This window comes from Onychostruthus taczanowskii, unplaced genomic scaffold (assembly GCF_017590055.1).
Source record: "Onychostruthus taczanowskii isolate IOZ18803 unplaced genomic scaffold, ASM1759005v1 scaffold10, whole genome shotgun sequence".
NCBI lineage: Eukaryota > Metazoa > Chordata > Aves > Passeriformes > Passeridae > Onychostruthus > Onychostruthus taczanowskii.
This window is the reverse complement of record NW_024496526.1, coordinates 8794307-8819173: the sequence shown is the minus strand read 5'-3', so window position 1 is coordinate 8819173 and position 24867 is coordinate 8794307. Positions and strand designations below refer to the sequence as shown.

Sequence of the window (24867 nt, the reverse complement as noted above, 5' to 3'; positions counted from 1 at the left end):
AGAAACGTGGTGGGTTTGGTTTTTGTGACTGCTGCAAGACATTTGTGATTTTTTTGTGGCTGGAATCTCTGTCGTTCTTCTCCGGCGAGGATTGCTGTGTGGGCTCTTACAAATGGAGACCTGTCTGTAGGGAGCAGCTTGATGGAGTGGGCCTTAATCTATCAAAACCCCTTTAAGTGTTTAGCAGAATTTGGGATTAAGTTTGATTTAATTTTGGCTCTAATATAAAACACATTTTTCTCTGTGAAATAGCAGAAGTTAAGTAAGAAATAGTAACACTGGTAATGTCTTTTGTAAATGAAGATACTACTGTTACCCTAAATATGGAATGAAGCATCCAGCTTTCTTGTCCAAACTTAACATGTCTTCTATGTTAAATGAATGGCACAAGCATTGAAAAGTAAGCACCAGTGGAAATATTTTTTACTTTGAAGGCTCTTAAATGGATCTAACAGAGAAATAGATAGGTTTTATTTAAAATAAGTAGTTCCTCTGCCTTTACCTGGCAGTTTAATGATAGCTGCCTTTCAAACCAGCATCATTTATGGTGAAATAGATTCAAGCCTTCAGCTTGCAGTCTGATCTGCATAACTGAGTGTTTAAAGACAAAAGTGGTCCCACAAAGGTTTCGTGGATGTAACCAGACATGGGTGTCTGCTTCTATCAGGTTGCAGGGTTTATGTAAATGATCAGTACTGTGATTAAGTTGCACTTTAATTAGTTTAGGTTTTTTTGAAAGAAATACTTTTGGGAAAATTATATTTCTTGCAGTACTGAGATTCATGTTTTTTTTTTTCTTTTTCCAGTTCTGTAAATTGGTATCTGTGCAGAAACCCTTGTACTAGTATTGAGTTAAAAGTACAAACTTATTGTTTTTTAACAGCTGAGACATAGCTATTGACAGGACGTGTCAGCAAACCACAGCCATTGGCTATAATATGTAGTTATATGCCAAGCACAAATTTCTGTCTAACAAAGGAAAATCCATTCAGATTTTCATGAGATTTATTTTCATTTGCACAAATGCTGTTAGTTTCTTTATTTCAGTACTTTCCAGTGAAGTTAAATACACAACACCATCTGTTTAGCTCATTAGCTGGTTCTCTATATACATTTTAAATATACATTTTTTAATCTACATAGAACAGAATGTTTTATACATCAGCAGTAATTCCATAAACTACACAAGTGATAAAATTTTAAACTATTTAACTTACAATTTATTGTACAAATTAAAATACAATAACATATGTGAGTATTCAAATATTATATGTGATTAAATTATCTTCCCCTGGCTCCATATAGAGATATTTTTTGTATGTCATTCATCTTGTTGGATAAAATACTTGGAAAAAACCTGTAATATGTTCTCACAAAACTTGATCATAAGTGTGTCCCAAGGGGAAATTCACTGTCTTCTAGTAAGACTGTGCAATCCACAACATGCAGAAAGGTTAGAATCTCCTGATAACTTCTTTCACACTTTCAAAATGTTATTCTGGGAGATAATATAGAAGCTGGTACTGCTTTTGCTCCAAAATAATTTTAATGTACTCTTAGGATATTATCAGTGTGTTAGTGTATTCCAGGCTATGATATCAAGGGGTAGCACTGTGAATACTGTAGTGTAGTTAATGTATTACTAGGTTATATTATTTTATTATTTCATTGCACTTCTGAAAACAGCAAGCCATAGCTCAATAACAGCATGTGTATTGGCCTGATCCTGGAACTGATATACTCTGCTGGCATATTAGTATCACAGTATCTGCATCTTGTCACGGTATGTGCAGAAAATCTTAAGACAGTGCTGTCTAATTCTTCCCTTATGACTAGGATGACATTTTTATAAGCGCAGAATTAAACAGTCTGATGATAAAATGAAATCTGTGTGGGAAGAAGTTCCAACCTGCAAACAGCAGTAGACTATAATTCATGAACAGCCTATCAAATATAAACTGTCTAGATCTCTTGCACTGGAAAAAGCCAAAAAATTCCAACATAAAAACCCAAACCAAAAATCACGGTGCCTGTAAAATGTCCATAAACCAATTTCTTGATATAACATGTGATATTACTCATGTGTAAGGCTGTTGTGATATCTGTGTGAGTTCAGCTATGTGACTGATAGAGCCTTCTGCTCTAAAATAGTTTCAAATGGCAGCTGCATCTGCAAGGTTAATAGATACCCATTCATAAAAACTTGTACAACTGTCTTAAATGTGTTTGTAATAGTTTCCCATAAAGGCTCTATTAACTTTTGTTACTTTTGCACCCCACCATGCATATAAAAGACTTCATTAGAGAGGTTTACAATGCCAGTAACATCATGACCAGGTCTTGTTACCTTAGTGCAAGAGGTGAAGTGAGAAATATTGATGCTGTGCAGATGGGTCATAGTCATATGATCACTAGCAGTATTTAAGAAAAGGGAAAACCCAACTTTCTACATTCTCTGAATATTAACTGCTACGTGATTGCCCTGAAAATTTATCAGATTTTTCTTTTTCTGTTGTTAGGATTGTATTTAAATTGAGGAAATCGTGATAATGCTCCTAAAAAGAGTGTGTGCATGCAGATGTATGTGCAAGACTCTAGTAGCATGTATTTATGGTGCTGTCTGGCCTAAAGCTCTAGTCCTGCAGGATGAGAATCTTCATCATAAAGTGAAGTTTATTTTGGCAAACAAGAAGCAGTGTGTTTTAGTGCCTGGATGTCACTGGGAAGGAGCAAAGCAAGGAAGGAGTTTCGAAATGCACTGGCTTTCTGCAGGTTTCCGTGGGCACTGAAAACTCTCCAGGCTTGATTTCAACAAGTGATCTTTAGAATTGCACTGCAGACATTCTTCAGTTTTGTGAAGGCAGGGAAGAGGAAGCAAAGTAAGTATGTAAGCCAAGAAATAAATATATTTCTCAGGATCCATGGATGATTTTTTTAGTCTGTAGGCATTATAATAGTCAGAATTTCCAGATTCAGAGGATGATTTCAGAGTGTCTCAAATAGGAGTACTCTGAAGGAAATTATCATCTCCTGAGGCATGATTCTCCTCTGGTTTTGACCACATACACACAGTGGTTTCTAACATAGGTCACTGTTACATGTCAGTCTCTATCGAGCAAAACACATGTGAGATGAATGACAATTGCCAGGCTTTTAAGTTGGGTCATTTACAGCACTGAGCAGTTCTTGATGCAGCAGTAACTATATACATAAATTTAAGACATGTTCTCTTTTGTGTCTGTAAAGTTTCTTTTAACAAAGAAGTTCTTCATGATAGTTTGGTAAACTCAACCAACTCCTTTTTGCCAGAGTAATCTTGCACTGCTTACTTTGAAGAAAGTTTTTCTGTTGACCACTGTAGATCAACTGCAGAAGGAGGTGGTTAATCCTCAGGGTACCAACATGTGATACAATTATTTTACCAAAATCACTTGCATATTTTCCAGACATGCCCATGAAATATTGGTTTTCAACTTCTGTTTTGACCTTATAACTGGTTTTCTTGAAAATAAAGTCTAGTGTGAAGGTGCCCTGAGTGAATATTGCTTTAACAATACAAAATAAAAATGAATCTTTCATATGGGAAAGACTGCTGTCATCCTTCAAGGAGGAAAGCTTTATTAGGCTGTGGTTCTCAGGAGCTTCCTCTGTCACTGATGAATCTGACAGTTATATTTCGTGATGAATTTTTGTCTGAGTCAGCAAAAAGATGTCAAAGTTATGTGGTTGTGTTCTGAGGAGCAGGAAAGCTTGTATTGTTATGGGGTATAATGAAGTAAGGAAAAGCTACTTGACTTTAGTGTTGTTTTTTTCCTGGTAGAGATGATGAAGTTGTCTTTTTAAATGACTTGTAGAAAAGAACTTTTATGTATTTGAAATGTGTTTTTTTATGATCACCAATGATAAAATTAAGTTACTGAGAGGGAAATCAAAATAGAGTTTATAGAAGAGAAGCACACAGAGGATGATCATCCAGTTGTCACAGTATTTTGCTGGAAGATGTGAAGTAGGTGGCAATTTGTAGACAAAACCAGTGGGCTTGTTGTCTGAATCTGACAGTCAAAAGTAGATCATGCAAACCAGGCATGTTCAGCTGGTGCCTGTTAGGAATCAGTGTTACATACACTGTATTGGATCAAATGTAGTGCAGCTTTAAGTGTGAGTTTACTGTCACTTTCCGAGGAACAGAGATGTAAAAGGACAAACTGACAGAAAACTTAATCTGACAATTCTTTGCATGATCTTGTGTTTTACTGTCTAGTGTGCCTTTGTCTCACCCCTGGATTACATTCCTTGTAGGTCACAGGACAGGCAGGGGGCTTTCTGCTGTTGTGGTGGCGATGAGAGTGTGGCTGTATGTGCAGAAAAAATGGAATCTGTTGTAGTTACATCTTATGTGCCTAAAATTTGCTGTAACATTGGGCAGCTCTTCATTTCCCATGTCTGGTTGGACACAAGTTCAGCAGAGGAGTCTTGGCACTGGTGCTTCTATCTTGGGTACTTAGATAAGTAGGGTTAGGACAATGGGTAATGAACTGAAACAGGGTAGGTTTAGATTAGTTGTTGGGAAGAAATTTTGACTGTGAGAGTGGTGAGACACTGGAAGAGGTTGCCCAGAGAAGCTGTGGATGCCCCATCCCTGTCAGTGTTCAAGGCCAGGTGGGATGGGGCACTGAGCATCCTGGTCTAGTGGAAGGTGTCCCTGCCCTGGCAGAGGGTTTGGATCTAGGTGATCTTTAAGGTCCCCACTGAGCCAAACCATTCTAGGATTCTGTTACAAATTGTTGCCCTGTTACGTGTGGGACACATCTTTGCATTGAGGGAAACCTGAATGAGTGCAGCTGCGTCAGTGTGAGACTCTCAACATGGATGGATGAGGAACCAGTGTCTGGAAAGCAGTCCATAAAGGCAGAATATGCTGAATTTTCTTTCATTCTAATCCTGTCAGAATATTTTCTGGTTTTACAGATTCGTTTTATGCTTGCTTAATAATATGGATTATACTGAATGTGTTTTACTATGACTTTGCTTCATCATGAGGGTATTTGACTCTGGGTTCTCAAAAATTTCAGACCTGTTTGAAATGGTAGCCCTTAATTATTGGTCTGTGAGTTAATGGCATCAAGAATCTTCAAAATTTTTATTCCTAATAATTACAGGAGTTGTTATAAACACGTATCATATCTTCTAATCATTCTGAATTCCTGTTTTAGTGTATTCTAGGACTTAATTAGTGAGAATTAGCTGCAGGGCACCAAAGTCATTGAGGTAGAATCCAATTTCCACAACCTTTTTATTCAAGAGGGCACAATCCTGAGAAGTCTGTGTTTTATTTTTTGGATTATTTTCAGTGTTAGCTAATGGGCCAGGATATCTGTGTTATTATTGCTCTTATAAAATAGTTTCTAGACATCTCATGTTTTGGCTTGCCTCAATCTGAAAATGGGTTTAAGTGCCTGAAAATTGTTTGAGAAATTTAAAACTGTAATGAGGAAAAATCACCTTGGGGGTATGTGGTAGAAGTCAGTGGGATTCCTCGTTCATATAATTTTTGAAGTATCAAGGGAGAGAGTTACCTGGAAGTTCTTGCTGAGATGGTGGATAGTCTTTTGAAGAGGATACACTGCAGAAGCAGACTGGATTTAGTACTTGATTTGCCTTTTTTTTTTTCTTTTTCTTTTTGAAGTGAGGGTCATTGAGATTAAAAATGAATTAAAAGAGGCTGATTTACAATTCTGGAATTTTATGTAAGTGGGATAGGAATAGTTCTTAGTTGATTTAATCTGACCACAAGTGTTGGTTAGCAGTAGGGAGGTGGTGGATTTGTTGCAACAGTGTGGAAAAAGAAATCCTAACTGGAGATGAGTATACTCTTAAAAAAACCTTCTTTGTTGTCTTGGCAAACGTACATGGGCTGTAACATGCTTGTGTTCCAAGAGGGGTTTTGAGAAAGTGACCTGATTGCTCATTTCCATGATTTTAGAGTTTATTTCTACTCCTGCCTCCTCTGGCTGATTTCATACTATCTTTAAATACTAACACATGTCAGTTTATGTGCTGAATCTTCTGTTTATTCCTGATGAAGGTGCTTGATACTGTTCTGATGCTGTAATAGAGTGCTGTTTAGGCCACAGCAATCCCTAATTCCATTGATGAAAATTGCTCCTTGGTGCCCAGTTTGTAACTGCTTGAATATTTGAAGAGCATTGATAGATTTTCTTTTTCTGGCTCTGTGTTGGTCAGTGCTCTCCCTAATGTAGCATCACAACGTCCTCTGCTCCTTGATTTTTATTTTTATCATGCTTTAAAGGAAAGAAAGGGCTACCACCAGGGTATACAGGTTGAGATGCTGCTTGTAGTGATCCCTAAATCATTGTCACTGCACTGGTTTTATATTCCAGAGCTGCCATCTCTGGGGGGCCCAAATGCTTTTTGGAGATATCATGAGCATTCTGTGATTCTTTTTCTTACCTGATAAGATTAATACATGGGCTTATTTTTTCCATTGACTATATTACATGTGTGTTGCCTTGTGTTTATGTTAGCAAATATGAAGTGGATACTCAATTTTTATTTGCCAGGTGTATTAGTCTTATGGAATAGATAGGTTGCTAAAAGGCCTTTTTTTATATAGGTAGGATAAACCTATAGAGTTTGAAGAGTGGAGCAGTGAGTAGAGATCTATGTCTTTGAGCTTTAGGCTCTTTCAAGTCTCCTGGCCCAGACTTTTGGCCCCTGAAGGTAACACTGTGGTAATTGAAAAGCAGTACAGAAAGCATAGGATTTGCTTGGTCTGTCTGGAATGAATCTTTTGCTAGAGAGGTATTCATTCTGTCGTGTTTCGGATTAACTGGATTATTTGAGTTTCTGTTCCGTGTGTAGACAGATGAAGGGTGTGTTTGAAACACAGCTGAAATGAAGTAAATATCCATTAAAAATGAAATTACACTGAGGTATGACAGTGCTTCCTCTGCAGAAGAATGAGATGAGAAAATGTTCCTTGCTTGGTGTAAAGTTGATCTGGAGAGAGCCGAGCACATTTTGTAGAATTTGTTTTGAGATGTTACACAGAATGTAATCTTACCCTGGGTAGGTTTGCTGAAATGAAGTTAGGGAAAAAATGCCTGCTCTGTGCATGGTGATGTGCTAAAGTTGAAATTAGAACTTAGGAGAATGGTTCCTGTATTCTAAAATACTTGCATTGCTTTCACAACATGAGAGCCCATGTTGAAATAGCATCGAGTGCTGAAGTAAGATCTAGAGATATCACCTGTGCTCTGTAATATCTGTATTGTTGTTATTCATGGCCTTCTCACCTATGGGTTAGAATAGTGTTGGTTTTTTTTATCCTCTTAAGTTTTCCTTGTGCTGTCATGTATGTAAATGAGGAATGTTTTCCAGAATCTCTAAGATGGCTTTTGCGGCTAACTTCCAGGTTTTTTGAGCAAAACCTTCTTGGTTATACTTCCATTAGCTTATTGTCCAATGTTATTTATGTGGATGTATTAAGTAATTGTCTTTAATTTTTCTATAATTACTGTTTTTCTTTAGTATATGTAGATGGTCTTTTAGAAAACATTGAAGCTGAAGTAAAGATATGACAAGAAAAGCACGATTTTAAAAGAGCAATTTTAGGTGTAAGTCAAGTATGCAAGCTTTAAAATTGCAGCATTGAGCTTTACCTGTGCCACTTAATTTTACCATCACGCCATATTATTTATATATTTCATCTTAATATTATGGCATATTATTTCATGATGCATGAACCCCAAAGCCCCTACCTTTTTGACTGTCCATGAATTGGATAAGCAGCTGCTCTGTACTTTGCTTTCTTCTTTTTTGCGTAACGTGTTCTCTTATTGTGCTCTGCTTAGTCCTGCTCTGAAGGCAGAATGAATTGTGAAATTTCTGTAATAGTTATCAGTAGGCTTGTGAGGCCCTCAGAGATAATGTCTGCTACTCGTTTCACATCTAAATTCTAGGTGGATCACTGCACCTGATTTAGAGACAAGAAGTGAAAAGATGGGAGGGGAATGATTTGCCAAGATAACAGATTTGCCCCAAAAGCAGTGGCAGAGCTGCAAAAAGAAGCCAAATCTCTTCTAGTTCTGTTACATCATGGTGGTAAACAATGTTTCTCTTTTCAAAGTCTTACAGTCATGATTACCTTTTCTTGCTGGCAGTCCCACATTGTCATGCCCCATCCTCTAATGATTCTGCACCAAAGTGGCTGCTCCATGTTAGTTGGAAACCTTCTGCTGCTTGGCCTTTCTACTCAGTGGTTAGGTCCTGGGAGGCCAGACCCCTCTTGCCCAGCTTCTCACAGCAGTTTTCTCAGTCAGTGGTGCAGGTTTACCTTTCCATCAAAGGTGTGCTGCCTTCTCCCTGAGGCTGCAGGAACAACAGCACCACAGCCTGATTAGTTCACCCTTGTGACCTATATTGAATATTGCTTGTTGTTACAAGTATTTTACTATGCCTCAGGGAGAGGAAATGGATATTTCTTATTTTATGGCTGGAGAATTGGTGCCTGTGAGCTAGATGAAAGTTTGTGTTTGGTGTGGATGTCCATTGAGCTCTTTAAGAGCTTTTTTTAAAATTAAAATAGCAGCATTGCATTCATCTTTGTATTTTTAACGTAGTGCTGTAAGTGACGTAATTGCAGCCCTGAGTACTCAGCATTTTGGGTAAATCTGACCCAAATGTGTCAGAATAAGCAGCCAGAAAATGTGCCAAATATAATTATTGATCACCTATTTAAAAAAAAAAAATTGTAGAAAGGGCTTGATCTTATTTGGCAAGGTAGGATTCGACTGCCTAAATGGTCACAGCTTTCTTTTCATGTGCTCTGTGACTCACACATGTTTTGGCATTTGTAACAAGCAGAGCAAGGATATTATAATCCATCTGACTAGTTTCACATATTTTTATGGAGCATTCCATCCAGTGTGCTGTAGAAAACCACATATATATATGTGTGTGTGTGTGTATATATATACACACACACACACACACACACACACGCACGCACATATATTTATGATATTTGTCTTTTAAAAATGTACAGTACCAGTATTTGTGCTTGGGATTGCCCTGTCTCATTTGCAGCCTTGTTGAACTTCATGAAGTTCACACAGATCCATCTCTCCAGCCTGTCAGGGTCCCTCTGGATGGCATCCCTTCCCTCCAGGGCATCCACCACTTGATGTCTTTGGGAACTTGCTGGGGGTGCCCTCAATCCCACTGTCCATGGCCCTGACACAGATGTTAAACAGCACCAGTCCCAGTACCAAGCCCTGAGGAATCCCACTTGTCACTGGTTTCCACTTGAACATTGAGCCATTGACCACAACTCTGAGTGCAACCATCCAGCCCATTCTTTATCCACCAAGAAGAATGCACACATATGCACACATATGTAGAGACCTTTGGTGTTCGGGCCAATTTGAGAGCAACAGCCTGTTGTTACCTTCTGTAAAGCAGCACTAGTGCTTGTGGTGAGTAGAGATGCTTCACAGATACTTGCAGATAGTAAAGAAGTTGTGAGGCCCAAAGAGTTTAAGGGCTTGTAAAAAAAAAAAACAAAAAAACCACATTTTTCAAAATCTGAGCATTAGAGTAGGCACAAATGATAGGGTGGACTCTCAGAGTTAGGGGGAGGGATTGCCCCTTTCAATGACCTTAGCTGTTAGATTGGCTCAGCTTTGTGATAGAACTGTACTATTGTCAAAACCAAATGAAAAACCATTTTACGCACTATCTGAAATATTTTTATAAAGTTTCAGTTTTCATAAAGTTTCAGTAAAGAAGTTGTGAGGCCCAAGGAGTTTAAGGGCTTAAAAAAAAACCCCACATTTTTCAAAATCTGAGCATTAGAGTAGGCACCAGTGATAGGGTGGATTCTCAGAGTTAAGAGGGAGGGATTGCCCCTTTCAATGACCTTAGCTGTTAGATTGGCTCAGCTTTGTGATAGAACTGTACTGTTGTCAAAGCATGAGATAGATGAAATTTCACAAAATTTTCACCAGTTGGACTGAAGCTGTAAAATGCTACTTAGAAGATGCTGGGTAGCCTTAGTTATGCGTAGAGTTTGTTTTCCTCAGTATAAATGTCATCGGAAGTCCCCAGAGTGAGCACTTCTGAGAGTCCAAGTTTCATGGTGCAAAGACAGAAACCCTGCATTGTTCTTCTGAGGTTAACTATCCAGTGGGAGAAATTCTCATATAAATTTGCAAAAAATAACTATAATTTAGTAGTTTATAATTTAGTGCCACAAAACCAGTGGATGTTTTTTCCTTATAAAAAGTAGCATTGCCTGTGATTTTTGGACTATTTAAAGTATGTTTGTGACACTGGTAACACCCCTGTAGATTTTGACATGGAACTGTGGCTTTTTAAATACAGCATCACAAGTTTTTCCATATGCACATTTGATATTAAATTATGGTTATGCTGGTGATGATGGAATACAGATTTCAGGATAAGAAAGGTGACAGAGATTTTCACACATGGATAATTTTATGCACGATAAGGAGATTTTCTGTGAGTAATCCTGTTGATTGTAATAGGACTATTCACAGCTCAGTATGAGTGTAAATCTTGGTGGAGTCAGGCCCTGCACTGGCATGTGTTCAGCAACATGGAGCATTCAGAAATAACTGTGCAACAAGTCATAAGAGTGTATCATATGTTACCTTTTAGAATGTGTTGATTTTATGATCTGTTAACCTTTTCATGATGATTTATATTTGATTGCTTTCTTCTTGCAAGTCAACACATTCTAATTGATTCTTAAAAATACTTGTGTGTTAATTTAAAAATCGTTCTTTTAGCCGAGTGTTATTTTTCTTGGTAGGGATAAGAGAGAATTTTATTTAATGTTCTTTATTTAGAACCATTAAGTAGGGTATTAGTCTTTACTCTCTAGGCTTCTGTGGTATGGTAAAAATTGAACCTTTGATACTGTGAAAGCTAGCTGTGTTTCCTTTTGTATTGGACTATATCCATATTTTAATAGTGCAACTAAATATATTTTCTGATGTGATGAGAATAGTCAGCATTTTTCATGGTTTGATAGGGATTTAAAGTGGATGTTAGGAACCTGTTCATTTCTAATTTTTCTCTTCCTTTTAGAGGAGCTTGCATTGGTGGTGGTTTCATTCACGGAAATGCTTAAACATGAGTAGTTTTAAATATGCTGTTAAGCCCTGTTGCTGTGTCTTTCTTCATTAGCACCAGGGATTGTAGAATTGTTGGTGACTTTTATACTTTATTTTAGGAGGAAAGCATTTGAGAATGTAGATAGCCGTTTTTCCCGCGGTCGGAATTTGGCGTAGCCGTTGGGTATGTCCGGGTGGCAGCTCTGAGCTGTTCATCTGTGTGTGCACGTGGCCTTTGTGGAGCAGTTTCACAATGCACTTTAATCTGATCCAACCACTGACCACTCCTGGGAGAAACTGTCCTCTTCCCTGCTCCTGCTTCCTCACTGCCCATCTCCTGTATCCTCCACCTGCTCTGTCCCACTGATCCAAACGAAACCTCTGGGCTTTTCTGTGGGAATGTTTTTGTCCAGCTCCCTTCTCAGCTGCAGAGTGCTGTGCTCAACCCAGAGTAGGCAACAGGGAGGTCTCAGGGGGGAGGGGTGCAGACACTCCCCTTTGGGCAGGTACCCCCTATATTGGATTGTTCTTACAGTATCATTGAGAGTTGGGTAAATAACAAAACACACCAAATGTCCCACTGGAATGGCCTTTTAGTTGCAGTTGATTTTGTAGAAGTTAGGCTGTTTAGAAAGGTTTTACTAATCATGCCAGTAAACTGCTCTGATTATAGAGGGGTTGACTTTTTAATTCAGAGTAAACCTTTCCGAAGTGAATTTCACTATTCCACTAAACAGGGGAGGAAAAAATTCTGTACTAGAACAAGAATGTTCATTTTGGGAGTTTTATAGATTTATGTACACTATATTAATTTAAGCTTACAGTTTAGCGCAAATAATTATATAGAGATGAGCCCTGAGAAGCTGAGGAGTTTACCCAGATTGCCCTTTGAAAAGTTTATTCTGTGTGCATTTTGCACGAGTAACCTTTATATGTTTTGCAGTCTGGGCTCTGCATGTACTCCTTCTCCCAAAAGCTCTTGAAGCAAGGATGTGGGAGGAGTGCTCAGGTACCTGTTCTGTAGCTTCAGGTATTTCCTCATTAGGAATTTTGTTTGTCTTTAATGAAAACACACTTCCCAAAATGTGGAGCTAAAATAGTGTCATCAGGCTACTCCCAGTGTAAGGTTACCTGAAACCATTTAATACCTTGGGCTGAGCACAGTGTCAGCTTTTGGGAGGGGAATCTTGGAGGTAGTTTTCATCAGAGTGGTATCAGATTGCTAAAGGCAAGTTAGAATTGCTGTTGTGCATCCTGGCTCTTGTGTTTGGGTTGTTGTATCTTAGAAAACATGGTCAAAGAGAGCTTATTGCTAGAGTGAAAGTCATATTTCTGTCTCAAGTCTTTGTAACAGTCCTTCAGAAGGAGCTCGGGTTTAAGCCAGAAGAATAGTTGTAGTTTAACAATTTTACTGTTTTCTTCAGCCTTCTTTCCTTCCTTTTTGCCTTGCAAAAGTAGGGAGAAGATAGTACAGGAGACAGGGTGGAGTGGGTTATGGATATAGAAAGCAGCTAATCCTGCTTTTTAAGTCTTAGAAGGAGTAGTAGAAGTTCTGGAATAGCAAAGACTTTTCACAGGACAATGTTTACAAATAAAAGAAGTCCATCTTCAAAACAAAAAAGCAAAAGCATTAATTCTGGTCTACAAATAGATTCTAAACTGCAGATGATTTTCAGCTTTTGTCTCTGCTGTTAATCCTTAAACGTGTTTTATTTTCTCCTCTGTCATAAATAGTCTTTTAAATCCTGCAGAATTCATGTTTCTGCACATACGGATTTTATTTTTAAAGTGAACCCAATTAGTATTTCTGAGTACTTGCTCATTAAATTAAATAGTGCCTTACTTCATGCTTAAGAAAAGAAGGGAGAAGACAGAATAACCCTTACCATCAATCAAAGTGGAGAACAAGAGCTGGACCAGGTGTTGAACTCTCATGGCTTACAAATTTTGCTGCTTTCCTTTGGGGTCTCTGTTCACATCTGCTTCATAGCAGCCACCATCCCAGCAGATTTTTTGAATCAATTAATGTTTTCTCTTGATGGTATTTTTATTTTTGATTCTGAATTGAAATGTTGTCATGCTTTTCATGCAGCATGTTTTCATTTAAGTGGTTGTTTCTTTAATTAGGAATATTGTCTTTACTGCTCAGCTCTCCAGCTCAGTGCAGAAGTCTTTGGAAAAGCTGATGTCAGGGCTCCTGAAATGAATAGTTCTGAAGTGCAGCCGGAGGCTCTGGTGCAGCAGCGGTTTCTGAGCGCAGCGATGTGCTTGGCTGGCTGGGGATGTGCTGCAGGCAGCTGTGGAGCACCCTGTGGAAACAGAAGGTGCTGGCAGGCTCCTGTGAGACCTTTTGTGGGCAGTCCTTCCCCTTCCTCTCTCTCCTCCCCAGGGAGCTCTGCCTGTAGATGTCTCTTGTGAGATGCTTTGCCTACAGTAAAGGCTTGGAGAACCTCTGCCAAGCAAAACGTATTCTTTAAAGGTTTTGTTGACAGCTCTTTTTCTGTCAGTTTATAGAGGAACTATGTACTCTAAGAAAAATCAAGATATTAGTTGCTGAAGCTTAATAGAACTCCTGAAATTCCATGAAAAACATCTCTGCAATAGGAATAACAACATCTTATGCCAAGAAATTTGCTTGTGTGTGTGTATGTGGTTTGCATTTTTGTAGCTTCCCTAGAGATAATCTCTAAGCAAGTTGATCTTTATTTCAGAAACACATCTTGCACTTAAAAATGTATTTAATCTTTGCAGATTGGTAAAGTGTTCTTGTTTGAATGCTTTTAACTTACATTTCTTTATCACACTGTCATTGTTCCAAGAACACTTCTCATCTTCAATTTAAATGATAGGATTCCTTTTATGTGAGCCGAAAGGTGTCACTTGACAAATTACAAGTGTTTTACTGAATTAATTGCATTTGGGATGCGTCTTGCTTGGATTAATAGCCTGTTTTTGTTTGTGGTTCTTTGTTTTAAAACATTACCTCTTTGTTTTAAAACATCACCTGCAAGTCATGTAACTTACATTGTTTTTTATCACTTCTCATATCCAGCCTAACACTATGAGTTCTCACTATTTTTCTTTGAAAAAACCAGGTGTTTGAAAGCTTGGTTAATAAGCAGAGCACTTACTACACCACTTCTGATATGACTCAAGATCATGGCTGGAAGACAACTTGAGGGCTTTCAGTTGCATGACTCTGCTAAACCTGCTAGTCAGGGTGAGAAAGAACTGTTTCCATATCCGTTGCAACTGTGGGAGCCAGCGAGACCCGTGAATACCAGCCCACAGCTGGCCTGTCTTCTGGGAAGCTGCTGTCCCAAGGTCCGGCATGTCAGGAGTCTTCCTGCCTCTCTTGGTGAGAGTAGCAGGCTCTTCTGTGTGGTTAACACTCAGCTTCTTAGCCTGCCTGACTTCCTGCCAGGAAGTAGCTTTAAATCCAGGATTTCCGCAATTCCTGCCTAATTTCAGAGTGATGTGGCAGTACCATCCTCCATGTGGAACAACCTTCTGTGCTGTTCTTGCCAGTGGCCTGAGCAGACAGATCAGGGCCACCATGTTCTCACACTTGATGCTGCTTTGTTCTCTCTTGAATGTGTTTCAGCATCTTGAGTTCCTGTATTCTCGTACCTGTGCACGTCATTCCTTTGGAGACTCTGCAGTGACCTGATGCTGTCGTATTTCTGTAGTGTGGAACAAAAGTCTGTGTGAGATGTACCCTGAGTATGGATTGACTTCAGATAAAGGCTGAAATGAGGAGATACATCTGGTTTATTTTCCTTGAAGTCTGTCTTTCAAGCTAGATGTTTAGAATGCTCTACCGAAAGAACCAGTCTCAGCCCTAGGTCTTTTGCACCATCTTTTACCAAATCTTAAGAATTTCACTTCTGTCTCACCTTTCTCACTTGGCACTGGATATTCCAAACCAAAAAGATGATAAATTAATCCTCACTTTTTTCTTTTATGATGTTGTTGCAAGACCTCTGGGAGATCTGCATTGGTGGGAAGAATACAGCCTTAGTGCTGTGCCAGGTTTTGTTTGTTTGTTTGTGTTATTGCTGAGAAACTATCAGTTTGGTTTCCCAGTTACATCTGAATAATACTTCATGGATTATATAATGTCTGCAAGTGGCTGTATGGCATACCAGACCTACATTTTCCCTTGAAGACATCTCATTCTCTTACTCTAAATGGATTAATTTGAGAGTCAGTTTGTCCCATAGCAGTACCTGAGCTCACTCAAGGCATTAAGAAATTGTTGTCTGTATTTGAAGACAGATACTGAGAAAATCAAAAGCATGATTTCAAACATATGTTAGAATTGCAGGAGAACAAAAAAGGACAAATCACAAGCATAAATGTGCTGAACAGAATTTTTCCATGTTCTTCTCCTGTCACGGGTGGTTTTGGTCCCTAAAATGGACTTGTTATGTAGGAAGGAAGAATTCTAAAAAGATTGATGACACTGTCATATATAAAGACATGTAGCTTGGTGACTCTGTCCTCCTGGTTTCCAGCAGAGCAAGGCTTACTAAAAATAATAAAAAAAGTATTTGACTGAAAAGCTTCTTCTCTTGCTTTGCTTCTTAAGTATTTGAAACTGAGAGAGGTCAGACCATCCTGGCTGTCAGCCTTTCTGTGATGTATTCGGAAGTTTAGAACCTCTCACGGTACAGAATAGGGACAAATGTTCTTTCACTTTTGAGCTGTACAGCGTGACTTGCCATCAGGATGTGTGAATTAGCTTTTTACTTTATTTGTTGTGGTGTGCGGTGAGGTTTTGTTTTCTTTTTTTTTTTTTTTTTTTTTTTTTTTTTTTTTTTTTTAAAGAAATTGAGTTAAGTTTACTTTCAGAATCTTAAGAACCAATAGTAATATTTGAAACAAAGGACAATGTTGGAGAAACTTATGAGAGTTTTCAGCTCTTTCATCTGGTGGTTCCATTCCTACCAAGTAATCTCGGATCTCACCCAAAAAGAAACCACTGTTTATTCTGTATACTCGATGTAGTTTGATATAGAGAAAACTTCACAAATGTTTAGATACACAGTTTTCAAAATACATTTCTGGAGAAGGAAATTATGTAGAAAGTGATCAAATGGATGTAGCTGAATAGGGACATTTAGACACTTGATGTACATTTGTTTGATGGAGTGTTTTTCATGTTGGCAGCCTGTTAGACTGGCAGGGGGCTGTTGTGGTGGAATTCTGCAGTGATGGCCCTGCTGGTTTTAGGCAGAGGCCTGATTTCTGTGGACATAACCTTTAGAGAGACCTGATTTCTTTGGTTATGAATAGTCATTGTGAGCTGCAGGGAAAGCAGCATAGCCTCTGACTTGAGACTTGAATGGAGATGGATCCTTTCTCCATTCTGCACTCTTAAGGGGGATGGAAATTGAAGCTGATGTCTAGCAATGTACCCCCATCACACCTGTACCCTAACTGTGAATGCATCAAAATCCAAGGTGCTGCTGCTGTTGTGATGCTGCCCAAGGTCCCATCTGGTGCTTTGGCTGGGCCTGCTGTGTGCTGTCCAACTCTCCTGTGCCTCTGCTCCCACCCCTGTGTCTGCTGTGGCCTGTGTGTGTATTGCCTCTGCTCTCTGCCTTTGGGAACATAATGGGTGGAGGAAGGATGTCTGTCTGTCTGTTGGTGTGTCTGTCTCAAGGAGCACTGAGGAGTGGGTAGTAGGGATTATGGGCGTGGGGAATAGGGTGAAGGAGACTGACTGCTCTGACTGGACATCCAGTGTGCCAAGAAGAGTCCTAGAACTATCTTGTGTATATATTGATCAGTAGACTGAGAAGATGCTGCCACTTCCAGCTTCAAAAAAGCCTCCTGCTCTGTGCTGAAAACTAATTAATAATGTCATGATACTTGTTGGAATATTGTGAATTGTATTGCTTTTCATGATTTGAATTTATATTTCCAAACAAATGCTCCTGCTCACTGTGAATGTCTTTTATGAACAGCTTTGACCTCTTTATTTGATGTATAGCTGTAGCTACAAAATTGCATTTTCATAGAATCACAGAATAGTTTGGGATTGGAAGGGACCTTTAAAGACCATCCAGTCCAACTCCCAGCAATGAGCAGGGACATCTTCACTTAAATCAGTTTGCTCAGCCCTGTCCAACCTGGCCTTGAATGTTTTCCTGGATGGGGTGTACACCACCTCTCCGGGCATCTTGTGCCAGTGTTTCAGCACCCTCATTGTAACAATATTCTTCCTTGTATCTAGTCTAAATTGACCTCTCTCCTTCAAAACCATTACCTGTTGTCCTGTTGCAACAAGCTCTGCTAAAAAGTTCTTTCTCCACCTTAAAAGCTCCCTTTTAAGTAATGAAAGGCTGCAATAAGGTCTCCCCAGAGCCTTCTTTCTCTCTCATCCTGTTGGCATAGCAGATATGTTCTAGCCCTTTGATAATTTTCCTTTCCTCCCCTGGAATTGCTCCAGCATATCCACATCCTTTTCATGTTGTGACCCCAGAGCTGGATGTAACACTGCAGGTGGGGTCACAGGGGAGTGGAGTGGAGGGGCAGAATCACCTCCCTCAACTGCTGCTTTGGATGCAGCCCAGTTTTCTCTCACTTGTGGATATTAAGATGTTCCAGGAGCTACAGTGCCCTGGGGTAACAGCAGTGGAAGGGCGCTGGAAGGACAAGGAAGTATGGAGAAGAACAGGACCAGTATGAAAGAGGTGTTTGTAAAAGACAGTCAAATGGAAAAAGAGAACAGAGCAAAGAGGGCATACAGGAAAAAAATTAAAAGCTTTCTAAGGAATGAGAAGGAGGAATTAGCCATCATTTAATTACCATACTTTTGCCAGTAGTCAGGAGCACTGATTTGAAACCTTTTATTTGAAAGCGTTCAGTTGTGCGCACACAGATGTGCAAAAGGAGAGTTTTTTGACATTCCCTGAAGATATCCAACTTTTGGTTCTTACTCAGTATCAATTTTAGGACTGCATGTGTGTTTGTTGAGTACTGACTTGAGTTCTTATAAAATGTTTGTAAGTAAAAGATTTTAAGTGAGCGCACCAATTGTAGATGTTTACTATTAAAACTTTCTTTGTAGGTAATTGCACTTAAGAATGAACATTGAAGACAAGCTGGGAGGATTATTTCTTAAATGTGGTGGCATAGACCAGATGCAGTCATCCAGGGCTATGGTAGGGATGGGTGCAGTATCTGACCAGTCTGGAGTATCGAGAGAACGGCAAGAGGCAGTGCTTCAAGATCGGACTATGCCGCACCAAGAAATTCTTGCAACAGATGAAGTGTTACAGGAAAGTGAACTTCGACAGCAAGAGATGATTTCACATGATGAACTCATGGTCCATGAGGAGACGGTAAAAAATGATGATGAAATGGATGCACAAGATAGACTTCCTCAAGGGCTGCAGTATGCTGTTAATGTCCCTGTAAGCAATTTCTTTGTGAAATATTGGAGAGATTACTAGGAAGCTTGATCTGGTAGTCTAATCTACTCTGGCAAGAATCTATTAATTGCTTGTTTGGATTTTGATTATCAAAATATTTATGTCATTTGCCTCTGGCTGTGGATAAATTTTGCCAATTAAGTATAATCTTTAAGTTTCTGTTTTATAAATATTTTATAAGCAGGCTGCTACCATAGAACTAAAGTGTTAAAATGTGCTCCTTTAAGGATATTTAATGCTCAGGGGTAACTACAAAGCGGAATAAATAGCGTTATTAGAAGGTGCATACTGTTTATGCTGTTCATAGTACTGTTTAGTTGCTTTTGCTATAGGAAGCATCTTGTATGTTTTTAAGGTATGTGGACGCTTAGCAATTGCATTCACACTGCAGGTTGGACTGTGACACTTCATACATGACCATAAATATGCCCCTCCACGGAATCTCATAGAAGGCATACCTTGGCTTTCCCAGAGAGCATAGAGATGACTTCCTTTTGAAAACAGAGCATCTGTCTGTAATGCAGCACACCATCACTGTTACCCTTCAAACATAAAGGACAATCACCAGGACTATAAAAGTAGATAGCCTTATGCACGAAGAATAATCTTCAGAAACACAGCACTGTTAAAACACTACTCCGTTAGCTGTAGATCAGGTGGCTCAGGTGTTAGAAAAATGTAAGAGTATCATGGTCTTCATTAAAGTTCACATTAGATCGAGATTTTTAAATTTTTTTTTTTTTCAAAAACTTCTTTGGAACTTTTTTTTTTTTTTTTTAAAAACTTCTTTGGAACTTTTTTTTTTTTTTTTTAAAAACTTCTTTGGAACTTTTTTTTTTTTTTTTTAAAAACTTCTTTGGAACTTTTTTTTTTTTTTTTTAAAAACTTCTTTGGAACTTTTTTTTTTTTTTTTTCCTTAAAAATACTTCTGTCTTAAATATATAATAAACTATTCCGTTAAATCTTATATTGACAACAGCACGGACTAAAGTAAAATAGGTATGAAAAACTGAATGGTTTTACAGATGGAAGTGATTTTAATATATGAAATGATCTCAAAAATCACCACAGGTCAGGAAAAAAGACCTTGGGAGATGAATGAAAGGATACATCAAAATGTTACTGAGGAAATTAACTGTGCCCTTTTTATTTAAGATACATATTAATTCTTTCACTTAAATTTCTGAAAGAGTGAAGCCAGAAGATAATTCCCTTAGGAAAAGGTTTTCTGTTTCAGCAGTTTGTCATCTTCTAAAATTGAAAAATTGCTTTTCTGTAGTGAGAACCTTACCTGAAACTGGCACTTGGTATCTTAACAGATCAGTGTAAAGCAAGAAATTACCTTTACTGATGCATCTGAACAACAGAAACGAGACAAAAAACAAATACGAGAGCCAGTAGATTTGCAGAAAAAGAAGAAAAGAAAACAGCGTTCACCAGCAAAAGTAAGACATTGATTTGGCAAAACCAAGATTAAAAGGACCTGAAGATTTGGTTGACTATGACTAATTTCATTAGCATTTGAACTAGTTAGGCTGGAAATTGTTTGTTTGCTCAGTAAAGATGCAGTTCTGAAGTTCACCAGAGACCCAAAACAAAACTGATATAACAGTGTTTTTCTTTGAACTCCTTTTAGCAACATGAACTCTTGACATATTTTAACATCTGTCTCTCCAGGCAGTTCTCTCTCCAAATATTTTTTTTTAAATTATGACTCAGTAGCTTTGTAGACCATTTATAAATCATTACTCTGTATCTATCTAATAATAGTTGTGCTTTTCTGTGAGCCTGATAATTTTATATGCTTCATGCATAGTAGTGAAAAGTTTTTAAAAAGAAAACTAAAATGGTAGTTTTGAAAATTCTAAAAAGCTTACTAATATATATAAAATAATTTACTGGTAAGGAAAATTCCTGTGGTCATAATCATCTTCATATATGTATTTATTTATATCAAAAGGTTCTTACCCTAGCTGCTGGTTTGTTACTTAAAAATTTGTTTTGTAGATCCATTCATGAGGACTATGTATCCCTGTATGTCTGAAAACAATTTTCTTCTGTTGAGAAGCACTTCAGATAAAACCAGAATCATTTCACCTCGTGAGGTAGCAGTGTTACATCTTCTAGTAATTCCCCAAGTCAGTATTAATCTTCAGACTTAAAATAGAACATATGCAGGCTGCTCTGATGGAAGTAAATCAGTTATGTTGTCACACAGCAGCATTAAAATAAGCCTACTCAGAAATCAACCTAGACTGTTTGTACATTAAAGGAAAACTCACTGTAATACAAAGAAAATCTCCCAAATCTCCTTTTTTTGTTGCCCTGGGAGCAGGACCTTCCAGTCCTCCTCAAAGCACTGTCAAATAAGGTTGCACCTGTAGTATTCTTGGAAAGCTGAGAAATTGCTTCAGATTGGGTGTGGAAGCAAGTTCCAAATGCTGTGCATTTTTTTCTCACTTCTCCCTTTGAGAGAAAAAAGAGATCTAGGTTGAGTACATCCAGAGATCACTTCCATGGAAACATGGCAAGGTAGAAGAGGCGTGTGCCCCTCTTTCTACAGACGTGTACTTGCATGCTTCCTTTTTATCTCCCAGTCTGCCAGGATTAGTCTTTCGAGATGACAAAAGATTGAAAAATGATCAGGAGAATTGTTAAACAGGTTCTTTTTCAGTCTCTCTTCCCCTTTTTCAGACCTGTCAGAGTAGAAAGGCAGAGTAGAAAAAAGCTGAAGGACTGACCTAGGTGAGAACCTACTGCAGTTTCAGTATTTCCAGAGTAGTGGGGTTGATTTTCCATCCAAACAAGCAGCTGGAACTCTGACAAGTGGAAGTCAGTTAACATTCTGAAACGTTCTAAATTCTGTTTTATATCAATGCAGTAGTCAGGTAAGGAAGAAGTCATCAGGTATCATGACTCCTGTCTCCTGTTCCCTCTCCCACGCAGACACACACACGTGCACACACGGACACACACGCATGCGCACACACACACACGCACAAGCTTTTTTGTTGCTTTGGTTAGGGAAGCTGCTCTGACAAAGCTAACTCTCATCATTTAAGAGGTGGTAGATTAAGTAGAAGAGCCCAGGTTTAGGATAACTATGAAATTAAGTGTGTTTTTTGCACAATTATTTTAAAACTTCAATATAATATATGAAAAGCATTTCATAACATGTATTTAAATTTGTTTTAAAGACGCAGTTGGCTTCACCAGCTGGATAATGTTACAGAACAGAGTCTTTACAATTGTCTCTCTCTGTGACTGGAGCTGTAACACACCAATCTTACAGACGTATGAATGTGCTTGTCCTTCAGAGTGAATGCACAAGAATTTGTTAGTCTGAGACTTTCACTCTTGTTTTGATGCAGGAGAATTAAAAATTAAGTAGATCTTACAGTATTTGCTACTATTTCAGAGATACTGTTTCAGTTATTGACTCTCTCTTTCTCATCACTGTCATTATCATAAAACCTAAAACGCTGTAGCTAATCAAACTGTAGATGTGTTTTCCCAGCATACTTTTATTTTTTTTTTAATAACAAGGGACTAAACTGTATTATTTAAGGTTCTTTAAGCTCTTCTTTATAGTTGTGTTTGCAGTTAAGCAAGATTTTATAAATGTAATTTGTTTACTGATTTTCTTATTCTCTTGCCAGAGATAGTAGAGATTTTGGGTTTTGGTTTAGTTTTCTATTTTTATTCTTTTTGACAAATTAGAAAAAACCTGTGATTAGTTTTATTGAATAAAGTAGATGTGGTGCATTTTTAAAATTTAAGTTTTTTTAACTTTATATGAAAATAGCAGCTTTGTTTGACAGCAAAGCAACTGAGTGTGGCAAGTTGAAGTCATCAAGGAGATGCTTTAATACGTATTTTAAGTGAGCAATACTTTATTGAGTGAAAAACCTGAAAGGGGAGAAGAATAATACTATTCTCTTGGCTGTTTGGCTTTGGGATTTTGGTTTTTAAAATATAATTTTACCTTTGAGACTACTGGTTTTATATAGATGTAGATAATATATGACTATTCTGGTTAAGATTTAATGACTTTTAGCGAACATTTAGAGTTGTGATTTGATAAAAAGAATTTAACTATTCACTTTTTCTTTAAAATACGATTGTCCATGGTTTAGTGCCCAGGAGTGGTGTGATGACTTTGCATCCTTTCCAACAGACGGACAAAATAAACAGTAGCTTATAAAGCGCCTCAGCTGTGCCTAGGGAAGCTCTGAGCTGATTTTCCATGAGCTGCCTTTGTCTCTGTTCTGTTGAAATATCTCTGAATGCAACGAGACACAAGTTGGATTGGACTGCAATTGGAAATGTGTATTAGAAGCTTAACGCATAGTTTTGTAGAAATTAGCATTGTTTTACCTGAAATATTTACATTTTCTGCTTCGAAAAAATTAATGTTTTTTTTTTTTGTAGTTAATAAGACATCTTTAGAGGGTAGTGTGAGAACAAATTTTACTCTTTTTAAAATAGATCCTTACAATAAATGAGGATGGATCACTTGGTCTGAAAACCCACAAATCTCATGTTTGTGAGCATTGCAATGCTGCCTTTAGAACCAACTACCATTTACAGAGACATGTCTTCATTCATACAGGTACTGCTTGACTTCAAATTTGTCTTTTCTGCTATATAAAGAGTTGTTTACTTATGTTAAAAATGTTTTCAGCTCTATGCGAATTTCAGTTTTAAGAGTGTAGCTAACTTGGCATCTAAGCTTAGAGATTCCATGCACCAAAGTGTCAAAAGAATATCAGAAAAAAAAAAAATCAACATATATTTAATCAACCGAAGAGCTAACCGTTTACAAGGTTTCTTTTCTTTCTTTATCAGAAAGTAATGGGTTGACTTGTAGCCTAAGTGCCAAAAATTGACCCCTTTGTAAAATGTGCTGCAGCTGCTTATTTTCCTGATGAGGTATCTCTGTGTTTGGAGAAGTGAAAAAGGTACTTACTGTTATAATAGCTTGCCAGTATCCTGAATGCAGTCTATGCCAGCATCCTGATTGATCTTGCACTTGAGGAAATTACAGCCATTCCAGATCACTCTTCCGTGCTAGTCTTAATGTGACTCTTAGGATCATGGAGAGAACTCTGCAGTTCATGTACCTACCTAGTAAGGCAAATGTTTTTTGGTATCAGGGTATTTTTGGAATTCGCTCAGATGCTGGTGTTTTTAATAGACATTTTAATATTCCTCAAAAATAGTTATCAGAAACAACAGTGTGTAGTTATTAACTTATGGATGTGGAATTATATTGTTCAAGGTGAAAAACCATTTCAGTGCAGTCAGTGCGACATGCGTTTCATACAGAAGTACCTGCTACAGAGGCATGAGAAGATTCATACTGGTGAGTATAGTGCCTTGAGTATCTTTACTGGCGTGCTTAAAATGTTTCCCCACTCAGGCAAGGTTTCTGGTAATAAATATGCAGCCAAAAACCCTGTCCTAGTTTGTTTTAATTTAACACATGTTACCAAGTTATGAAGCTTTTAAAAAGAAATTAGTTTTGTGCTTTCAACTTGTTCCACTTTCCTTTGGCTGTAAAGTGAGTATGAAGTCCAGTAAGCGGATCTGAAAGTAGTTTTCTATAAATAACCCCAGAGCAGCAAATCCCAAAGTTTGTGCATTCATAAAAGTCAAAGTTCGTTAAGCAGTTCTGTCTTTTGTTGTATCAAGTTAATTCAGACATGGGGGACTTCCAAATTTCATTTCCATAGATTTATTTGTTTGTTTGTCTGTTTGTTTGTATTTGAATTTGATGGAAAAGTGCCAGGACTAAAATGGCCAAAATGCCTAACCCCAAAGGTATTAGTATCAGCTTTTCACTTTTTTTCTTCTTTTAGGTTTAATTCAGAACTGTTTTAAAAAGAAGAGTCTTAGTTTAAAAATATGCAGTATAGGTCGAATAAGGCTTTAAGCCAAAGCGAGTTAAAGTTTATATATGTTTATTTTTTTAATATTGTTGCACCACACAGAACCACATTCTTTAACAGGTTTGGTTTCATTGGGTTTTTGGCATTTTGGTGCATGGCCTTTCAATCCCTCTTTAAATATTTTGTAATATGGTCCCTTTTGGACTAGATGCCAATTTCTCAGCCTCTTTTTCAGAAAAGCAGAGCTGGTGAATGTGCACAGTGTTTCTTGGCTGTAGCATTTAAATGGATATGAAAGCTACTAACACGCAGTGCAGTGTGTGCATGTGTAAGGGTTGAGAGGGAGAAAAAACTCTGCAAAATGAATTTTCAGAG

General features: G+C 38.0%; 1 protein-coding gene across 2 annotated transcripts in view; it reads left to right on the top strand.

Moving 5' to 3' along the window:
• Window positions 1-24867, top strand: part of ZNF148 (zinc finger protein 148) — a 37280-nt gene that overhangs the window by 1915 nt on the left and 10498 nt on the right. Inside the window, exons 2-5 of one of the 2 annotated variants that reach the window (XM_041408825.1) lie at window positions 18238-18583; window positions 19921-20046; window positions 23090-23213; window positions 23883-23966. In XM_041408825.1, the coding sequence (XP_041264759.1) occupies window positions 18254-18583; window positions 19921-20046; window positions 23090-23213; window positions 23883-23966 (664 nt within the window). In that variant the 5' untranslated portion in view covers window positions 18238-18253. The remainder of the gene's footprint in view (window positions 1-18237; window positions 18584-19920; window positions 20047-23089; window positions 23214-23882; window positions 23967-24867) is intronic. The other variant, XM_041408832.1, reaches the window with a different exon arrangement.